The following is a 21,029-nucleotide window of genomic DNA, read 5'->3' on the forward strand; positions in this document are numbered from 1 at the left end:
GATGAAACCATGAGGCGGACTACATGCTTGGGCCAAACAACACTACTACTTTCAAAATCTCCAGCTCCAAATGCATGTTGCATGCGTATAATTCTCAGTGGAATAGAGATAGAGACCAGGCATCTCAAAGAACCTCCAGTTACAAGTAAGTAAGCTCCTCTTTCTGATGAGAGGTCATAGTCTAAATTATTTAAATCCTTTCCCGTACTTTAACATGATCAGTTATATTTTGAAAAACCCGAAAATGCCAGTAATTTACAATACTTGTTTGTGTTCCATATTAAATAATAGTAGTAATTCAGTGTGTTAGTATTTTAAAACAAAAGGAATCTGGTAAACAAGAGTTACTTTTTAGTGTTTCAGACAGTAGAGAATAAAAGTTATTAATAAGATAGATAATGCCTTCCTTGAGATGGTAGTTTTCCATAGATATTGATCTGTAATATAATAAAAATTAATCTGTTCTTTTTTGAGTGCTTGCTCATGTTGATTCCATTCTAGGTGTGTGTGCTCCCACGTCATGGCCATCGGAGACTTTTGCCTTAGCAGTACCCATAGGGCTGGCTGTCATGCCCTCTGGAGTGCCGCGCTCATGGTGCAGTATATCAGGTGCCCCCAGCCCTGTGCCCTCTCAGTTCCGTCTTACTGCCCATGGTGGTCAGAGTGCCTTCCTTGCTCGTCAAGGAATTGCAGTTACTTCCTTTGGACTTTGTGCCTTTTGGCTTTGTATATAGTCATCTTTAGTGTTAATTACCTGTTAATTGTGGTAGTTTAGTGTTAGTAGTTAGGTCCCAGCAGGGACTTTGTGCCCGGGTCTCCGGGCTTTAAGCCTTGCGACTCCTGTAACAGGCCTATGCCTGTTAGCGACCCGCACAGCATCTGTCTCAAGTGCCTGGGGGAAGCACATGTTAAAGTGGTGCCGCATTTGTAGGAACCTTAGGCCTTGCACACAGAAGGAGAGAGACATTAGGCTTGGAGTCCGCCTTCCGCCTGGCATTCAAGTCATCTCGGCATGAGGCTCCCAGCACCTCGGCATTGGCCAAGTGCGCCATTGGCACTGGGGCCCTCCTGGCACCGCTCCACGTTGCTGGTGCCAAAAAAAAAAAAAAAGGGCCGAGTAGTATGGTTCCCTGGCATCAGCAAAGAAGGCTGTGAGCAAGGAGCTGGCCCCGAGCTACCTGCCTACACCAAAGCCCCACAGTTGGCCCTCCCCGGTCAGGACAGTCCGCTGACAAAAGGTCCTTTGTCTCCTGCGAGTGGGACTGGACCTACTCCCCTGCCGGCACGGACGCCTTTGAAGGCCCAGGTGTCAAAGGAGCACAGGCCTCTGCCCGTGCAACTAGCACCACAAGTGTTGCAGGCTTTGTCTAAGGCTCCCCAAGAGGGCAAGTTGGTCGATTAAGGCTCCTCAGTGAGCAGAGGAGCGCTGCTGATCCCTCGAGACAAGGCATGCTCTCCACCTCAGCACAGTCAGTCGCCAATGCCATCGTCGAGATCGGCAAGGGCTTACCATCGGTCGCCGGCTCTGCGGTCATGGTCACCTCGTCTCAATGAAGCTCACTGGGAGGGAGGCGCCGGTCCCCATATTACTGATGCTGGTCACCATCCCGAAGATCATTGTCCTGGCGCCATTCCAGGTCACGGGCACCGTGGTAATGATCTCCTTCCCGCCTCCTCAGTACTGCACCTACTCACCGCACCATCGGCACCAGTCTCCTTGGGCGGGGCACAGTGTCTGGTTTCAGTGGTCTGTAGGCGGACCCAGGCCTCGTAAGCCTCTGTGGTCTCTGGAAGGGGGCTTCTCTGGTACCGAGGGCTGCTTCAGCCCGTCACCCCGGCCTCAGCAGTGGGACTGGGCATTGGAGCCAACATCGGTGGCAGCTAGTCTGTGGTCTGCTCAGTGGCAGTGTTGGAACGCCTGGGGTGTTCCAGTCATGGCAATGCCCCCCTTGATCCACTTGTTGGCGGTTGCTGCTGTGGAGCAGCAGCTGCTGGCATTGTTGGCGCTGGGCCCGGCACCGGAGGAACACCCAGTGGCCGAACTTAAAGAGCCTGTGCCTACCCCCAAGCCATCCTCCCCAGTGAAGGAGGAGGAATAGGTCCCCCCTCCACCCATACAGCCATCCTCGTCCTCCTGATGAAGCAGTCGCGGGCCCATCCAGCACGAGCCTGCCTGATCACTTTAAGGACCACCAGGCCTTGCTTCGGTGGGTAGCCGACAACCTGGGCTTACAAGTGGAAGAGATGGCTGAATAGGAGGACACTGTTCTGTCAGCCTCAACCCCCGCTCATATAGCGCTGCTAGTGCATGAAGGGGTTCTCAAAATTGCCAGAGCTATTTGGCAGATGTCCTTCTCCATCCCTCGTACATCAAAATGAGCTGAGAACAAGAACTTTGTTCTTGCCAAAACTTTTGAATATCTTTATACCTCACCCCCACCCTGGCTTGTTGGTGGTCTTAGAGGCCAATGAAAAGGAGAAGCAGGTGCACTTCAGTTCCACCCCAAAAAACAAGGAGGCCAAGCGGCTGAACTTGTTCGGAAGAAAAATTTATTCAACAGCAAGTCTACAGTTTCAGGTGGCAAACCACCAAGCCCTCCTGGGCCGCTATAACTTTAATTTATGGGACACTCTCCATAAATTTAAGGAGTCCCTCCTGCAGGAGCAGGCCCAGGAGTTTGGCACTCTCATGCAGGAGGACACCTCAGCAGCCTGCTGCGCCGTGCAAATGATATGGGATGCGGTGGACCCAGAGTGGTGGCATCTGCGGTGGGGATGAGGTGCAGCTTCTGGATTCAAACCGCTGGACTCCCCCAGGAGATGCAAACTTCCATTCAGGACCTTCCCTTGGATGAACATGGTCTGTTTTCTGATCAAACGGATGTGAGGCTGCATGGAGTAAAGGACGCCAAAGCAAACCTCTGTTCCCTGGACATCCACACGCCACAGTCAGTGCGTAAGACATTCCGGCCGTCTCCACCGCCAAGGTCTTGGCAACCTCTTTCTGGACGTACCAGGAGAAGGGGTAGGGACACCACCTTTGGTCGTCTCCACCGTTTTGCTTCCTGCTCACCCATACAGCCTAGCCAGGCTAAACATACAACAGGGCAGAAGCGCCCATATTGATGGAGCAGTCGAGAGCGATGCCCAGGTCAATTTCCCGGATCCGCCACCTTTCATCAACCGCCTCTTCAAATACCACTTGACCTGGTTGAGGGGTATGTCGGACCATTGAGTCCTGGACATAATATCTTGGGGCTGTACTCTGCAATTTTCGGCTGCCCCTCCTTCCCGCCCGTTCACTTCCTTGTCCCTCATTAGGGACCCTTGTCACGAGGAACTCCTTGTTCAGGAAGTCGACAGCCTTCTGTGTCTGGGGGCCATGGAGGAAGTTCCTCGGGACATGAAAGGAAAGGGGTTTATTCTCGGTACTTCCTAATCCCAAAAGCCAAAGGGGGCCTCCTGCCTATCCTGGACCTGCGCCACCCCAACAACTCTCTCCAGAAATTGAAGTTTTACATGGTCTCTCGGGCCTTCTCCATCCCCTCCCTGGTTCCGGGAGACTGGTAGGCTGCTCTCGACTTAAAGGATGCTTACTTCCATATTTCTATATTCCCGGGGCACAGGCGCTTCCTCCCTTTTGTGGTGGGAGCGCACCATTTCCAGTTCATGGTGCTGCCCTTTGGCCCCCAAGATGTGCATAAAGTGCATTATGCCGGTAGCGGCTTACCTCATGTGTTGGGGGGGGTCCACCTGTTTCCGTACCTCGACAACTGGCTCATCAAAGGCAGGTCTCCGGATCAAGTGTGGGGCAGCCTCGATCTTGTTTGTTCCACTTGCTGTGATCTGGGCCTGTTAATAAATATAGAAAAGTCCATGTTAGTGCCAGTCGAGCACATAGAGTTCATTGGAGATGTTTTAGACTTCATATGGGCCAGGGCCTTCCTACCAGAAGCATGCTTTTGGGCCATGTCGGACCTGATCTCCCATATGAAGAACCACCTGCTTTCTGCGGCCTAGGCCTGCCTATGGCTGGTGGGTCATATGGCCGCATGCACATAATGTGATTAGCCATGCTTGGCTCCACCTATGGCCCCGACAAGCATAGCTCGCCTCGGCCTATGTTTCCAACAGACACACCCTGAAATGGGTGGTCAGGGTACCGGACTGTGTCCTTTCTTCCCTTTAACTGGTGGCTAGATCCCCGATTGGTGTTGCAGGGAATCCCCGTCGCTGACTCTGGTATCTGATGCCTCGGATCTGGATGGGGAGCCCATCTGGGAGAGCTCAGCACCCAGGGCCGCTGGCTGTGGGACGACCTAATCCTTCATATCCACGTCCAGGAGCTCTGAGCAGTTTGTCTGGCCTGCCAGGCCGCCTTGCCCCACTAAAAGGCAAGGTAGTGCAGTCCTGACAGACAATACCGCTGTGATGTATTACATCAAAAGGCAGGGTGGGGCCAGGTCTTTGGCCCTTTGTCAGGAGGCCCTCAGCCTTTTGTGTGCAGCATGCCATTCATCTGATGACGGCCCACTTACCTGGTACCAAGAACGTCATGGCAGATCGCCTCAGCAGAGCCTTCTCATCTCACCATGAACGGTCGCTCTATCCGGAGGTGGTCAGCCTGATCTTCCGCAGGTGGGGGAGTCCCCAAGTGGACCTGTTTGCTTCCAGGCAGAACAGGAAGTACCAAGTGTTCTGTTCCCTGCAGGGCAGGGACAAGGGATCCCTGTCAGATGCCTTCTTGATACATGGTAGGGAGCACTGATGTACGCTTTCCTGCCGGTGTCCCTAATTCACAGGGTCCTGTTAAAAGTGAAGCAGGAGAGGATGAACATCATCCTCACAGCCTGGGGTGGCCTCACCAACGCTGGTTTGGCATGTTACTCAGTCTTTTGGCATCCACCCCGCTGCAGCTACCTCTTCAGGTGCATCTGTTGTCCCAGAACCACGGCACACTACTGCAGCTGAACCTGGCAGCGCTGCACCTGACAGCATGGCTACTGCATGGCTGAATGTGGATGAGCAAGCATGCTCTGCTGGCGTCCAACAGGTTTTGTTGAGCAGTAGGAAGCCTTTCACCAGGGTGACTTACCTGGCAAAGTGGAAATGATTCATGTGTTGGGCCTTGGATTGACCACTTCGGGCCTTGGAGGCCCCGCTGCACCATGTCCTGGACTATTTACTGCACCCTAGGGCCTGTGTCTCTCTTGGGTTAGAGTCCACCTGGTGGCCATTTCAGTGTTCCACTCTCTGTTTCAAGGCAGGTCGATCTTTGCCCATCCTATGATGGTGCGATTCTTAAAAGGCCTGGAGCACCTCTACCTGCACGTCGGAGACCCTGTCCTCCCTGAGGCCTGAATCTTGTGTTATCAAGTCTCATGGGCCCTCCCTTTGAGCCCCTGGCTTCATGCTCCCTCCTGCTTCTCTCTTGGAAAGTTTATTTCTTGGTTGCCATAACTTTGGCCCTCAGTGTGTCTGAGATCAGGGCGCTCACTTTGGAGCCACCCTGTGCAGTCTTCTACGAGGACAAAGTCCAGCTGCGTCCGTACCCGGCCTTCCTGCCCAAAGTCATCGCCCAGTTTCGTATGGGTCAGGAAGTGTACTTAATGGTCTTCTGTCCAAAGCCCCATGCGCTGAACAAGGAACGCAGACAGCATACCCTGGATCTCAGATGGGTGCTGGCCTCCTACATGGATAGGACCAAACCGTTCTGAAAGGTTACCCAGTGTCTACCCAAAGAATTTCATCTTGGATCATGGCCTGCATCCGTTACTGTTATGAGTTCGCAAAGGTGCCCCTGCCGGCGATCGTGACAGATCATTCGGCTAGGGCACAGGCATTCTCGGCAGCCTTCCTAGCGTGGGTGCTGATCCAAGAGATCTGTCGGGCTGCTACCTGGTCATCAGTCCACACGTTCGCATCTCACCCAGCAAGCTTGGGATGATGCTAGCTTTGGTAGAACAGTGCTGCAAGCTGCAAGATTGTGAACTCTGAGCTGGCCTCCAAGGAGTCTGCTTGAGTCACCTAGAATGAAATCGACATGAGTAAGCAGTTGAAGAACAAAAATGGTTACCTATCTTTCATAACTGTTCTTAGAGATGGGTTGTTCATGTCCATTCCAATACTTGCCCTTCTGCACCTCTGTCGGAGTTGTCAGCAAGAAAGAACTGAGAGGGCATAGGGCTGACAGCGCCTGTTATACTGCGCCATGAGCACGGCTCTCCAGAGGGCGCCACAGCCATCCCTGTAGGCAACACTAAGGCAAAAGTCTCCAGCGGCCATGCATGTGGGCGTGCACCCACCTAGCATGGAATGGACATGAGCAACACCTCTCAAAGAGCAACAATTACGAAAGATAGGTAACCGCTTTTTGTTGCCGTTGGGGGAAAAAAAAATTCTGACTTTTTGTTAAACTTTCCTTTTGGATGGGAGAGTTAATATTCCCTTTTACTTTCTCTTACCTACTTAGGTTAAATTTATTTGTAAAGTCTTGTTGTTTTTAATGTGACCTGTTAAATCTAAAAGGCTTAAGAGAACTTTTAATTTGCTTTACTTGTTGACATTTTTCAAATATTTATTCTTTCAAGCTACAAACTCACTCATAATATATACCAAATGGTTCTGTAAGAGCATCATTTGTGGTAACTTGGCATAAGAGGTACAAGCACTCAACTATCCATTCCTGCTGATATATTGGTAATAAGTATTGTGCATAGAGAAGTAAAACTGCCATGTTGGGTTTTGTTCCGGTCAGGGGAAGTTGGAGCTGTTTTCAGTACAAAAATATCCAATGATTGGAGAAAAACTAGAATGTAAAATAAATTTAGAAGAGCCTCCTTGCACACGAAATGAGAAAATAGCACAATTTCATGCTAAAGACCTAAAACTTCTACTTGCAGTAAATTGATTTTCTATCATATGTCACAAACATATATAATTTTTTCATCCTTGGACCTTTTGGCATTTTTCTGTCTTCTAGTCAAATGAATGCACTGGAGGATATACATAATGTATGTGCATTTCAGTATATTCAGTACATAATGTGTGTAATGTAGTTATGTTGAATATTGTATATACTCTGAAAGCTAGTGAGCCGTTTAAACAAAGGTATTACTCTTGTTTTCTATTTCTGTTTCAATTACAAGACTCCATATTAACTGCTAAATATGGTGAATAATTTATTATTGGAGACAATTCTGTTCTTGCGACAAATTTAAAATGTCAAATAGCTACATGGCTGAGCATAAAAAGAGAGAAGGTAAAGTCCTGACCTCAGTGAGGACAATGGCAAAACTCCCATTGGGTGAAATCCTGACCCAGACTTTGCAGCTCATTCTATGTGAGTGTAGCTAGAGTGCTATGCCACATGATACCATTGTGTGTACTGTATATGCCAGAGACGTTTAAAGAATGGAAAAAAAAAAAAAAAGTGTGTGGCGGGGGAATCTGTCTTTTGAGTCAGGTGCCTTAGTTTGCATGAATCCTACTGTGCAGGTTCAGAGGGAGTAATAATAAAATCCTCAAATGTTTTAAAATAATATTGTTATGCTTTTATATATAGAAAAGTTAGTTTGTCAGCTCTTTTCTGGGTTGGAAGAAGTGTGGAATCTCTTTGGAAAGCTAGGGATTTCCCTTTTCAAATGGAGCTGGAGTTCATTTTGAGCCTGCTGCAATGCCATGAAATATCTGACATAAATGTCTTGATGCTTTTTATTAATAGAAAAGACGTTAAATCGGGACTGAATATTGTCTATCCTAAAATAAGCAAGTGGTGTGTTTTAGGCAGAAGGAATTATTTCCTCCTCCTCCTCCCCCACACGTAAGCCCCTAAAACATCTCAGGGGCTTGAAATACTAGAATAACTGTTGGAGGAGATTATATTAATGAGTAGAGGGCACATGAGTCAAAGATACATAAATGTTAAGATTTAGTATATTGTGTGGATTTGTGCTAAGTTTTAATTTACTTTGTGCTATTCAGGATATAAAACAAATGCACAATAAAAATAAGGCAAAAGTACCATCTACTTAAATAGCCTGTTGCTTTCAAAGAGAGCCTAATTCTAGCAAGGTTCAGTGGTGGGTGTATCATCAGCATAGCACATGCTGAGACATCACATAAAAGAGAAACTGACACCTTCTACTTTGGGACATCTGAAAGACAATTATTGTTGAAAGCTATGATTTCATGTCTCATTGCTGTGTAGAATTCTGGGCTGCGAGGAGGGAGAGTCTCAGACCTCGGGCTCCAGCCCAAGCCTGGAAGTCTAAACTGCAATGAAAATGGCTTACAGCCAGAGCCCTGCGAGCCCAATTTGGCTGGAATGGGACAGCCATGGGTGTCTAGTTGCAGTGTAGACATTTGACTCCCACTTAAAAAGCAAAACAAAAATGTCAAACTACCCTTTAATGCTTGCTTTAGGCTTGCATTCTTTGTGGTATTGCTAACATAACATAACATAGGTCTGAGTGATTGTTTCTTTTAAATATACATTTCAATAGCAAGAATAAAATCTGGGTCTCTGTTGTACCTTTTTCTATAAATGCTGAAACCACATGTGTTGTACTTACTGCCTTTTTTTTTTTTTTTTTTTATATTCAAGGATTTGGAGCCAGCTGATTATTCCACATTTTGCCCAGGCTGTGAGAAGACAAATGAAAATCAGACCAAATGCCAAAGTTATGGAAATGTTTTCTGTAAGGATTTGCAAAGATGCTCCAAACAAACTGTGACCTTAAGCGAATCTCTGAGACCTTTATTGCGATCTTCAATACATCAGAATTCAACAGGGCAAAAATCTCCAGGTACAGGATTGAACACACAGAAGTTCTATGGCTCTGCTGGTGGGAAGGGTCCAGTTGATATCATACTGAGTCATGATATTGTAGGACATTCTATGTCGCGACCGAATGGAAAAGTTGGTCTCTTAACTGGGACAAAAATTCCTAAAAGTTCAGGAAACTTAAGACAGAGGAGTACAAGACCATCTGAACTAAATGATCCAAGTAAGTATGGTTTTATATAGCTAGATATGACTTGAACTTGCCAAATACCCAAGAATATCCTATAAGAATGAAAAATATTTGGTTCCATTTGTCTCCTGCCAACCATTTGGAATCTTTTGCTGGTCTTCTTTTTTTGTTTTTAACTTTGCATTCTTCTGTGTTTTAGAGGTACTCCCTTTATGAGTACAATAAAATATGCTGAATGAGGAAAATCTGGATTGGTAAAACAAAGTATTAGTAATTTCTTAATATATTTAAAAATACAATACATGCTGCTGCTGATTGATTCTTAATTTCTAAAGACTATTCCTGCTGAGGATGCATTACTCAACCTTGAAAAAGGGAAGGTGATTTTTTGGCTTCTCCCTCTCCTTTGCCCCTCACATCCAAGTCATGTCACATTTTGCTGTTTCTTTCTGCATAACACTTCTAAAATGAAACCTTTTTCTTTTAATCTACATGGTTGAAGTTCTCTCGTCCAAATACTCAGCTCATGTCTGGACTGCAGCAGCCTCTTAATATTTACTTTGTCCTCCTCAATGATTACATCACTACACTGTAGTCCAGTGTAAAATGTACCTATGAAGACAATGTTCCTTATCCATTGCTCTAACCATGTCCACCCCCCCCAACCTTTGAATTAATCCCATTGAATGCTTCCACGTATGATTCAAACTTACGCTCACCTTCAAAACCCTTCACAACTCTTCCCTTGCTCTTGCACTTGCCATGTCACCCCCTCACCACCTCCATTTATACCAAGGAAAAAGTAGAAGTAGGGACTTGCTGAATAGCCTACAGGTCCATAGGCGATAATAGCACAGAGAGAGAGGTTAAGCAGCTTGCTTACAGCCACACAGCAGTGCCAGAATTAGAATTTCCAGAGTTTCTGGTTTCAGTCCCATGTTTAGTCTAGTGTATCATGCTGCCTCTCAAATTTAAGTACCTTGAGCTGTGCTCTGAATTTTTTTTTAAATATTTGCCAGGGCTCCATTGCCTTTTAAGAATGAACCCTTCTGTCAAAAGAGAATTAAATTGGGCTTAACTCGTATTGATCACTGCTAATTCCTTACTGAACAGGTTTATTTGTCTGAACCATGAAGTTGGTATTTCCACGTCCACTGATGGTGGCAAAGTAAATATTAATAAAGAATATATGTTGAAGAAATTGATGCAGATTACATTTGATATTCTGTGTTTTAGCTATCCAAAAAGAGAAAAGCCACTAAATAGTCATTTAAAAAAATTATTACATGCATCAAGCATTGTATTTTGTATTTAATATTTGCTTCCTAGTTATTTTGTCCAGTGATGACGAGGAGGATGACGACGACAACAGTGGCAGCACTAACAGAATGGAAAGCACATCACCTCGACCTGCAGATTCAGCCTGTTCGTCCCCAGCGCCTTCCACAGGAAAGGTGGAAGCAGCATTAAAGGAAAATACTTCTGGAATAGAACAGAGACTAAGTAGCGTTGCAACAGACACAGAAATTGCCATCACATTACCAAGAAAAGCAAGAATGAAAGATCAGGTACTCAGTTAAAAAAAAAAAAAAAATTTTTTTTTTTTTAAATAAACCTCTGTGTATAAAATTTCAGATAGCGAATGAGAAATGTAAAGGTGTATCTGACCAGAAGTGGGCTTTATTTGATTATTTTTCACCTTGGACAGTTGGTCAAGTATTCTCCTCATTCATACAACATTGGAAGCCTAAGGAAACTTGTTCAATATTTGTAGATTGTTATGCATTTAGGGATGCGTTTAAAAAAATCATACATTCTCAACATAGGCTGTTCTTTGTATTTAATGCTGAACAGATTATCTTTCTATATAATTAGGGGCCTGGTCTTCCATTGTGGGATGTGAAGTGGTGTATGATATTTGTATGCATTAATGGAAGGATAATTTTTAGCATTAAATTTTTTAAACATAAAGGGACACTGGGCAAGGATGATGGTCCTTAAAATTAAATACTTTGACAACTGTCCCAACTAATAGCACTTATTTTAAGGATTTCATGGTGGGGATTTTTGTTTTTTAGTTGAGCACCACTGCAAGAATTGGATAAACAAAGACAAAAAATGCACCATGAGCAGACTCCTTTAGTGCTGTCAAAGGGGACAGCTTTCACGGTATGTTAATTTAAAGACTTAACAACCTTGACAGTGATCCTTTTAAAAAATAATAAATAAATTCCCTATAACAGTTGGTATTCAATTGATGATGGTGCTGCTTAAAGTTCTTTTGGGTCATTTGTACATTTGAATTATTGTGAATTAGGTCCAGCAGCTGTATGACTATACTGCAATTAAACACCCGCAGCTGGCCCATGTCAGCTGCCTGGGGCTGCAGGGCTGTAAAATTGTGGTGTAGACATTTGGGCTTGGGCTGGAGCCCAGGCTATGGGAACCCTCCCCCTTTGTGGTGTCCCCCCGAAAGTCTCCACTGCGGTTTTATAGCCCCATAGCCCAACCCCATGAGCCCAAATCATCTGACACAGGGCAGGCATGGGTGTTTAGTTACAGTCTTGGCATACTCCAAGTGTACTTGATACTATACAGGATGTTGGATCCAAGTTTGATGTGCTGAAAGTATTTGTTGTTTAGCGGAGCCCGGAGCTGGAGCATGGAGCAGCTCCAGAGCAGTGGAGCTGCAGGTTTTTGCCTGGAGCTGGAGCGGAGCAGGAGCACAGCTCCGAAGCCCTGTTGTTTAGAACACTCAACTAGTGGTATAGATTTCAGCATATTACATTCATGTTCAAGAAGTCAGCACTCCTTTGCTGAAATTTACTAGGCTACATAATATGCTCAGTTTGATTAACTTTTAAGATGGCAGGGCCTGAAGTTAGGGCCAGGAATACAATTTTTCCGTTTCAGTTCTTCTAATACTCTTCTGAAATTACGTAAGGAAATAATTGAAAACACTTCATTGAAACTCATTGGAAGTTAGGCACTAAGAGCTATTTGAGCCTTTTGAAAACCTCCCCACTGTTTTATGCTGTACCGCCTCATATTCCTTTTCACTAACTTTAAAGAACGAACTGTTAACATCTGAGTTTTACTGAACTCTTTAGAGTGAGTGAAATAAAGACAGAAAATTGTAGGCAAAATGAGATGTGGGCTGAAATATCATCAGCATAGAACATACCTACAGCTTTAGCCATGACAGAAGGAAACTACCATTAACTGTGTCTGTTACAATGCTTGTGGTGTTGACATAGCAGAGTTGATCCCAGGATATTGAGAGATTGATTAGTAACTTAGCTTAGGTAGTTATTTTTCAAGCTCTTAGTACCTTTTTACAGCAATATAGTCATTGGTTATAACTAAAATCAAGCCTTAGCACAAGTTTTTCATGAAAAGAGAATATCAACACTAAACATGAGATGAACACAGAAAACTGTTCAACAGAATAGAACAAAGTAAAAATGTGTATCATTAAGATTGAAAACCTTGTCTGACAATTAATGATCAGCTTTCCTTCTAAAAACAATATTCTAGAATTGTTCTTCTTGAAAATCAAAGCAGACACGTCTCTTGAGCTAATGCATCACTTCAGGTTCACTATATTCTTTGAGTTGAAGCCAATCTCCAAATGCCTTCTATCAGTGCTCAGGTTCTTCATTCTGGAATCTGCCCTAAAAATCTAACAGCCCTCTGACAGAGGTCCCCTGAGGGTGTCCATGGTTATGCATGATCTCTCTTCTGGAATGTTGTGATCCTGGTAACATTCTCATGTGCTGTACTTCAAGAATAATAGTTCTGCACTTTCAGTCCCCCAAAGAATGTACTAATAAAACCAAAAAGAACATTTTGAGGAAGGAGAGAAGCCGTCTTGAGCATGTCAAGCAGCACCACACTTCAATGCATTAGTGTAATTATGTTGTTTTTTGGCAACTCCAAAAGCACTAAAACAATTCATAATTGTGGCAAAATGTACACAAACAGCACTAATAGTTGCATCTGTAATCTGGTTGCATTAACAAAATACTTAAACTTTGTTTTCCTGATTTTGATGTCACCGGAAATTCTTGGGGGAATAACAGCCTTTATACAGTTGGTATCAATATTATGTAGTCCTATTTATCTATGCAAAAATGGGTGAAAATTAAGTTGTTACAATTTAATGGGTTTCTGCATTAACAGCAAATAGTAATGAGAAATTCTGATACTTGAAAATTACTTTGCAGTTTGGCAACATTGTATCTAACACACCAGTAAAACGTCGTAAAGTTACTTCTCAAGAAGTAACTGATGCTGTACCTATAAATTACCAAAACTCCTGGGAAAGCGTCATTCTACACTGTCGAAGTATACGAATAGGAACCCTTCGAAGAATGGTTGTGGAACCTGTGATTGTAAGTACACTTCTGCTTTATCAGTCCCCTTTTCAAATTAGGTTGTCATTTTGGAATATTAGTAAGTAGCAATAATAATCTCTTTGGTTAGAAGGCAAAAGTCACGTGTATGTTTTTTCAGGGTATTTTAAACCTTTTAAATGAAAGCCAAAGTAAATACAGAGAGAAATCCTGTATATGTTCAACAATCAGGCTGACAAACAGGGACATTGACATATATGGAAGATGCTAATTTCTTTAAATTTGGTTTAAATATATACTGCATTCAGTCTTGAAGTCAGCTTTCTTAAAACTTGGTTTTTAAAAGTTGGGGTTTTAACTAATATGACTAACTAACTTACTATGAAGGCTTTTGGGGGGCTTATTTTGGCGGAAGCATGGGTTATGGAATTCCAGCAATATATAATACTAATATAGTTGTATCTTTCACAGTTTTGCCTTGATTTTATCAAGATACGTCTTGAAGGTCAGTACTTACTTTCTTTCCCCTTGCAGAAATTCTTCATAAAGAAGTTGGGTTTTTGTTTAGAAATGGTTCAAAGCTTAATTTTTGATTATTTTCTTTAAATGTAGTAAAGTTTTCTTGTGTGTGTATATAAATATTTGTAACAGTAAGTTATACTAGATCCCTTTTCCCCACAGACAGCAACTAATATAAAAATCTGAGATATGTATATAACTGTCCTTGATATTGATTGGTAATGTCTGGAGAAGTAAAGAACTTTGGTCATATAAATAATCTATCCACCATTAGCAGGGATTGACTTATTTCAATATAATGTATTCTTACCCTGGAGGAAAATTTAAAATTCATTAGATTGTTGTAGTATAGTCACAATTACATGATCATAGATTTTCCTAGTTGTAATAATGACTGTTGGTGTGCATCTTCCTCTGAGAGGGGTTGCAGTCACACCTGACAAGGATGATACTAGTAACACTTTTATACCTATACCTTTTAACACTTTATCATCAGCTCAGTTCAACAAGATGAAAATAGCAAGCTCAGCAAGTGAGTAAATTATTGTTTTGGTTACTGGTTATCCTCCGTATCTGCACCCAATTCATCCTCCTCCTCCCTCTTTAGAATATTTTTCCTTTTCTTTTGTCTTGCGAGCAGTTTGCATATTTCATGTCCCAGAGGAGGTAGGACTTTTTTTTTTATAGTGACTTAATTTGGGGAATCATAAGGCTGCAGATATTCCCTTTATGAATAAGCTCTGTTTTCCCCTCCTAATCTTTTTACTCTTTTTGACTATGTTGCAAAGCTAAGTTCTGGGGAAAATAAGGTTTCCCTCCTTATGGAATAGTCATTCTTGTGTAAGGCCTTCATGTAAATGTTGACAAATTATAATGGTTCAGTATTTCCACGATATATGCAGTAAGGCCCTATACTACAAAGAACTTAAGCATGGGTCAGTGGGACTACTCAAGTTAAGCATGTACTTTGCTAAAGTTAAGCGTGTGCTTTGCTGGATGTTAAGACTTTGTATATTAAGAGATTATCCTTTACAAATGTCATTCAGTAGTTCAGGAATCACCACCTTTATATATGAAATGAAATCTGGATATTCCTTTTCACCAGAAATCGTATTAGACATGGTCGAAAAACTTCCACCTGCTATTTTTTAATGACTATTTTGACAGAACAGATTTCCATGGGAAATGTAAATTTTTGACATCCCAAAATTTATTTTCATTTATTTAAAAAAAAACAACCCTGAAAACTTTAAAAATTTTGTTTTCAGCAGCCAGTTTTTCAATTAGAACATAAAAAAATTAATTGATTTTTTTTCAGGGTGGACAAAAAAAAAATTCCCAGCCAGCTCTAATTATTACTTCATTATCTGAAACCACATTTAGTTTTCGAACAGCTTCATATATTTCAAGATAAAAATTCTTGTGAATTTTATTTTCAGTAGATTATTACAGGTTTTATTACAGTCTAGCTTGTATCTACAGTTCATCTGTCTTTTTCAACCTTGTAGTCATAATTTAGATTTAGGGATATAGCCAACTAGAGTTTATCCTGCTGAGTAAATATTTAATTAAACCTTTTTTCTTTTCCTTGGATCTTTGAGATTTTGTTCTGCGCATGAAAGTCATAGTACTGACTGGGCTTCCATAGGGAAAAGCTGTGGTTTTGAACATTCCCTCTGTACTTGCTTTAACTATGTATTTGTATGTATCTCCATGGAAGACTGTCTCAAATGTCTTCTCTCCACTTTCCAAAAATACCTGGGTCTTACTAGCCTTGCTCCTGTTCCCGTATAGCACTAGCAGGTCTTCATCTATTGTTAGAGAAAGAAGTGGCCATCTTATTGCCAGGTTTACGTGGGTGACATTGGTCAGTGGAAGAACAGAGAGGAGGAGATGAAAGTTTAGTATGTCAGTCCAGACGCCCAGTGTCCAGTGTGTCAAACTCCACATAAACATATCCATACTTGTCAAGGATGGCAGGTATTCTGGAATTCCAGGAAGTGTTTAGACCTTATACTGTTCTTGTCTTTAGGGCCCCACGGTGCTGCCCTTCCCCTCTATGTGATAGTAATAATTAACAATAAATGAAATATCCCATACAAGAAACCAGCCCCCTAGTGTAACATTAAAGGCTCTGTTATTTCAGATCTTCAGATGCAAAGACACCTACTGAGCACCTGGGCATCATATTGGAGGTAGCAAAGAGAATGACAATTCCTATGGAAGGAGAAGCGCTTTTTGTAAATTTCATTGATGGAAAAAGGGAGACATCCCTTAAATGATCATATGAGGTGTCAAATCTTCTGTTGTAAGCTTCAGTTGATAAGGCATGCACCACACAGGTGATCGTGAGAGGGGGGCAAATCATTAGCAGGTCACTAGAGATCCAAAGTGAGGACTCAGCATTGGGCAAGTGTCATATATATGATACAGTTCTATCAACTTCTGGAGTCATGGTTACCTTCCCTGTGGCAAATAGTAGAGCTTTGTGGCTAAAACAATGGACAGATCCATCCTCCAAAGCCTGACTAGTTCCAGCAGTCCTGAGCTGCTTCAAAGAGCCAAGGCCTTGTTCAGATGGGCCTTCCAAGACAGTGATACAGCAAAAGAGATCCGGTTATCTGAGGAGACAAGGACCTGCTGTCCGGGAAAAAGATGATCAAGCCAGAAGGCAAGCAGGCAAGCTTCCACTACATAAGTCCTTTCACTACTAAAAAAGGTAAAAAGCCTCAGGAAAACTTACCAAATTTAAAACAGTCGGCCATATGATACAAATGTCCAAGTACAGAGCCCCAGTCTTGGGGAGAGCCAGGGAATTTCTTCTGCTCGTGATCAAAATAACATCTGACCAATGAGTCCCAGACACACAGTATGGAAAATGTTCAGGATTCAGCAGTAAGAAGTCTTTTGCACACTGGCATAACTGTGACCTATGGAGATCCCTAGCAAGGCACAGGTAGTGTTTTCAGGGAAATGGATTACTTGAGCTAAGAAGAAACTCCACAATCTATCAGCAATCTGTGCCAGTCATGCCGGAATTCCTGTAGTTTATTTAATCTTGGTTTTGGTGCCAGTTGTTCCAAGCAACTGTGAGTTAGCATTCAGAGACTAGGGATATGGCATGTTGATGAAATTGTTGCCATGTTACTGAAAGGCAGTAGATATATTGAGACAAGTAGCTAGTCTCCTGTCCCACATGAGACTTAAACCTTGTGCTAAATTTTTTTTAATAAATATGAATGTTCTCCCAGCAACTTCTATTCTTAAATCCTGTTGCTAATATGTTAGGTAAGAAGAATAGGAAATTTGCACACCCTTTCCTACAAGTTGCCTTGCACAGTTTTTCACCAGAATAATGTCATCCTGAACAGCCTTGAAATTCAGACCCAAAATATTATTGACCCTTCCCCTGAACCAGGAAATGACCATCTCTACATCTGGTCCTTACTCAAAGATTCCTAAAGAGAGAGAACAACATTGCTGGGTGTCCATAGTGCTCACCTTGCATAGAAAGGACAGCAGAGTTGAGGAAGTCTTGAAGACTTCTACATTTGCATCAGAACATGCGCACTTTTAAAAACCTAAACTTGACTTAAGTGACTAAAACAACAGAGAGTTCGGTGGCACCAGCAACTATACACCACACCACAGAAACACTAACCCAGGAACCAATCTCTGTAGCAAATCTCGTTGCCTACTCTGTCCCCATATCTACTCTAGCGACACTATCAGAGGACCCAACCACATCAGCCACACCATCAGGGGCTCGTTCACCTGCACATCTACTAATGTTATTTATGCCATCATGTGCCAGCAATGCCCCTCTGCCATGTACATTGGCCAAACCGGACAGTTCTTTTGTAAAAGAATAAATGGACACAAATCGGACACCAGGAATGGTAACATACAAAAGCCAGTAGGAGAACACTTCAATCTTCCTGCACATTCTATAACAGATTTGAAAGTAGCTATACTTTAACAAAAAAACTTCAGAAACAGACTTCAAAAAGCAACAGCAGAACTAAAATTCATTTGCAAATTTAACACTATTAATTTGGGCTTGAATAGGGACTGGGAGTGGCTGGCTCATTACAAATGCAGCTTTGCCTCTCCTGGAATTGACACCTCCTCATCTATTATTGGGAGTAGACTACATCCACTCTGATCGAATTGGCCCTGTCAACCCTGGGTTCTCCACTTGTGAGGTAACTCCCTTCCCTTCATGTGTCAGTATATTTATGTCTGTATCTGTAATTTTTACTCCATGCATCTGAAGAAGTGGGGGTTTTACCCATGAAAGCTTATGCTCAAATCTGTTAGTCTTTAAGGTGCCACCAGACTCCTTGTTGATACAGACTAACATGGTTACACCCTGATACTTAAGTGACTAAGTCCCTTTCGGGGGGGAGGGGGGACAAGTCAGTGAGACTTGTGCTCCTAAGTAACGTCAGCACTTTTGAAAAACGTACACTTAGTGGCTTCTGAATCCACCATCTTTTAGATGAACTAGGAAACTAATGAGAGATTATGTTCCAGCAGAAAAAGAGAGAACCAGAATCTTTTAAAATCCCACTCTACTTGCTTAGGAGGATCTTTGTGAGTAGAAAAAGGGGAAGTGTCTAAAAAGAGATTTTCAAGCTTATCTCTTTGCCAAATGTCATAGAATAAGTTTGCTTTTGTAGTCTTTGCAGAGTGGTGTTGCAGGCAGTAGTCAAATGGCTTTCACGCTAAAATGATGATCTGCTTTAAATATATCCGTCCAACACTAAGTAAGATTTAAGTTCCTACTTTATTGCTGAGAACGTGTGTGTGTGTGTAGTCACTGATGTGGTCCAAATTGTCACTAAAGAAATTTTATTATTTTTCATAGAATATCAGGGTTGGAAGGGACCTCAGGAGGTCATCTAGTCCAATCCCCTGCTCAAAGCAAGACCAATCCCCAACTAAATCATCCCAGCCAGGGCTTTGTCAAGTCTGACCTTAACTTCAAAGGAAGGAGATTCCACCACCTCCCTAGGTAACGCATTCCAGTGTTTCACCACCCTCCTAGTGAAAAAGTTTTTCCTAATATCCAACCTAAACCTTCCCCCACTGCAACTTGAGACCATTACTCCGTGTTCTGTCACCTTCTACCACTGAGAACAGTCTAGATCCATCCTCTTTGGAACCCCCTTTCAGGTAGTTGAAAGCAGCTATCAAATCCCCCCTCATTCTTCTCTTCTGCAGACTAAACAACCCCAGTTCCCTCAGCCTCTTCTCATAAGTCATGTGTTCCAGTCCCCTAATCATTTTTGTTGCCCTCTGCTAGACGTTTCCCAATTTTTTCACATCCTTCTTGTAGTGTGGGGCCCAAAACTGGACACAGTACTCCAGATGAGGCCTCACCAATGTCGAATAGAGGGGAACGATCACTTCCCTCGATCTGCTGGCAGTGCCCCTATTTATACGTCCCAAAATGCCATTGGCCTTCTTGGCAACAAGGGCATACTGTTGACTCATATCCAGCTTCTCGTCCACTGTCACCCCTAGGTCCTTTTCTGCAGAACTGCTGCCTAGCCATTCGGTCCCTAGTCTGCAGCGGTGCATGGGATTCTTCCATCCTAAGTGCAAGACTCTGCACTTGTCCTTGTTGAATCTCATCAGATCTCTTTTGGCCCAATCCTCTAATTTGTCTAGGTACCTATATATCCTATCCCTACTCTCCAGCATATCTACCTCTCCTCCCAGTTTAGTATCATCTGCAAACTTGCTGAGGGTACAATCCACACCATCCTCCAAATCATTAATGACGATATTGAACAAAACCGGCCCGAGGACCGACCCTTGGGGCACTCCACTTGATACCGGCTGCCAACTACACATGGAGCCATTGATCACTACCCGTTGAGCCCAACAATCTAGCCAGCTTTCTGTCCACCTTATAGTCCATTCATCCAGCCCATAATTCTTTAACTTGCTGGCAAGAATACTGTGGGAGACCATGTCAAAAGCTTTGCTAAAGTCAAGGAATAACACGTCCACTGCTTTCCCTTCATCCACAGAACCAGTTATCTCATCATAGAAGGCAATTAGATTAGTCAGGCATGAGTTGCCCTTGGTGAATCCATGTTGACTGTTCCTGATCACTTTCCTCTCCTCTAACTGCTTCAGAATTGATTCCTTGAGGACCTGCTCCATGATTTTTCCAGGGACTGAGGTGAGGCTGACTGGCCTGTAGATCCCAGGATCCTCCTCCTTCCCTTTTTTAAAGATAGGTACTACATTAGCCTTTTTCCAGTAGTCCGGAACCTCCCCCGATCGCCATGAGTTTTCAAAGATAATGCCCACTGGCCCTGCAATCACATCCGCCAACTCCTTTCACACTCTTGGATGCAGCGCATCCGGCCCCATTGCGTTGTGCTCATCCAGCTTTTCTAAATAGTCCCGAACCACTTTTTTCTCCACAGAGGGCTGGTCACCTCCTCCCCATGCTGTGCTGCCCAGTGCAGCAGTCTGGGAGCTGACCTTGTTTGTGAAGACAGAGGCAACAAAAGCATTGAGTAAATTTAGCTTTTTCCACATCCTCTGTCACTAGGTTGCCTCCCTCATTCAGTAAAGGGCCCACACTTTCCTTGACTTCCTTCTTGTTGCTAACATACCTGAAGAAACCCTTCTTGTTACTCTTAACATCTCTTGCTAGCTGCAACCACAACATCTCTTGCTAGCTGCAACCCCAAGTGTGATGTGGCCTTCCTGATTTCACTCCTGCATGCCTGAGCAATATTTTTATACTCTTCCCTGGTCATTTGTCCAATCTTCCACTTCTTGTAAGCTGCTTTTTTGTGTTTAAGATCAGCAAGGATTTCACTGTTAAGCCAAGCTGGTCGCCTGCCATATTTACTATTCTTTCTACACATCAGCATGGTTTGTCCCTGTAACCTCAATAAGGATCCTTTAAAATACAGCCAGCTCTCCTGGACTCCTTTCCCCCACATGTTATCTCCCAGGGGATCCTGCCCATAAGTTCCCTGAGGGAGTCAAAGTCTGCTTTTCTGAAGTCCAGGGTCTGTTTTCTGCTGCTCTCCTCTCTTCCCTTTGTCAGGATCCTGAACTCGACCATCTCATGGTCACTGCCTCCCAGGTTCCCATCCACTTTTGCTTCCCCTATTAATTCTTCCCGGTTTGTGAGCAGCAGGTCAAG

General features: G+C 43.4%; 1 protein-coding gene across 12 annotated transcripts in view; it reads left to right on the top strand.

The window, feature by feature from the left end:
* The window catches only part of SENP6 (SUMO specific peptidase 6), a 158,857-nt gene that overhangs the window by 86,717 nt on the left and 51,111 nt on the right, over positions 1-21,029 (top strand). For 8 of the 12 annotated variants that reach the window (XM_073336489.1, XM_073336486.1, XM_073336492.1 and 5 more), the window contains 5 exons: positions 8,606-9,008; positions 10,305-10,543; positions 13,202-13,369; positions 13,802-13,835; positions 14,346-14,381. In XM_073336489.1, the coding sequence (XP_073192590.1) occupies positions 8,606-9,008; positions 10,305-10,543; positions 13,202-13,369; positions 13,802-13,835; positions 14,346-14,381 (880 nt within the window). The remainder of the gene's footprint in view (positions 1-8,605; positions 9,009-10,304; positions 10,544-13,201; positions 13,370-13,801; positions 13,836-14,345; positions 14,382-21,029) is intronic. The other 4 variants (XM_073336487.1, XM_073336497.1, XM_073336498.1 and 1 more) reach the window with 2 other exon arrangements.

Source organism: Lepidochelys kempii, chromosome 3 (genome assembly GCF_965140265.1).
Source record: "Lepidochelys kempii isolate rLepKem1 chromosome 3, rLepKem1.hap2, whole genome shotgun sequence".
Taxonomy (NCBI): Eukaryota; Metazoa; Chordata; order Testudines; family Cheloniidae; genus Lepidochelys; species Lepidochelys kempii.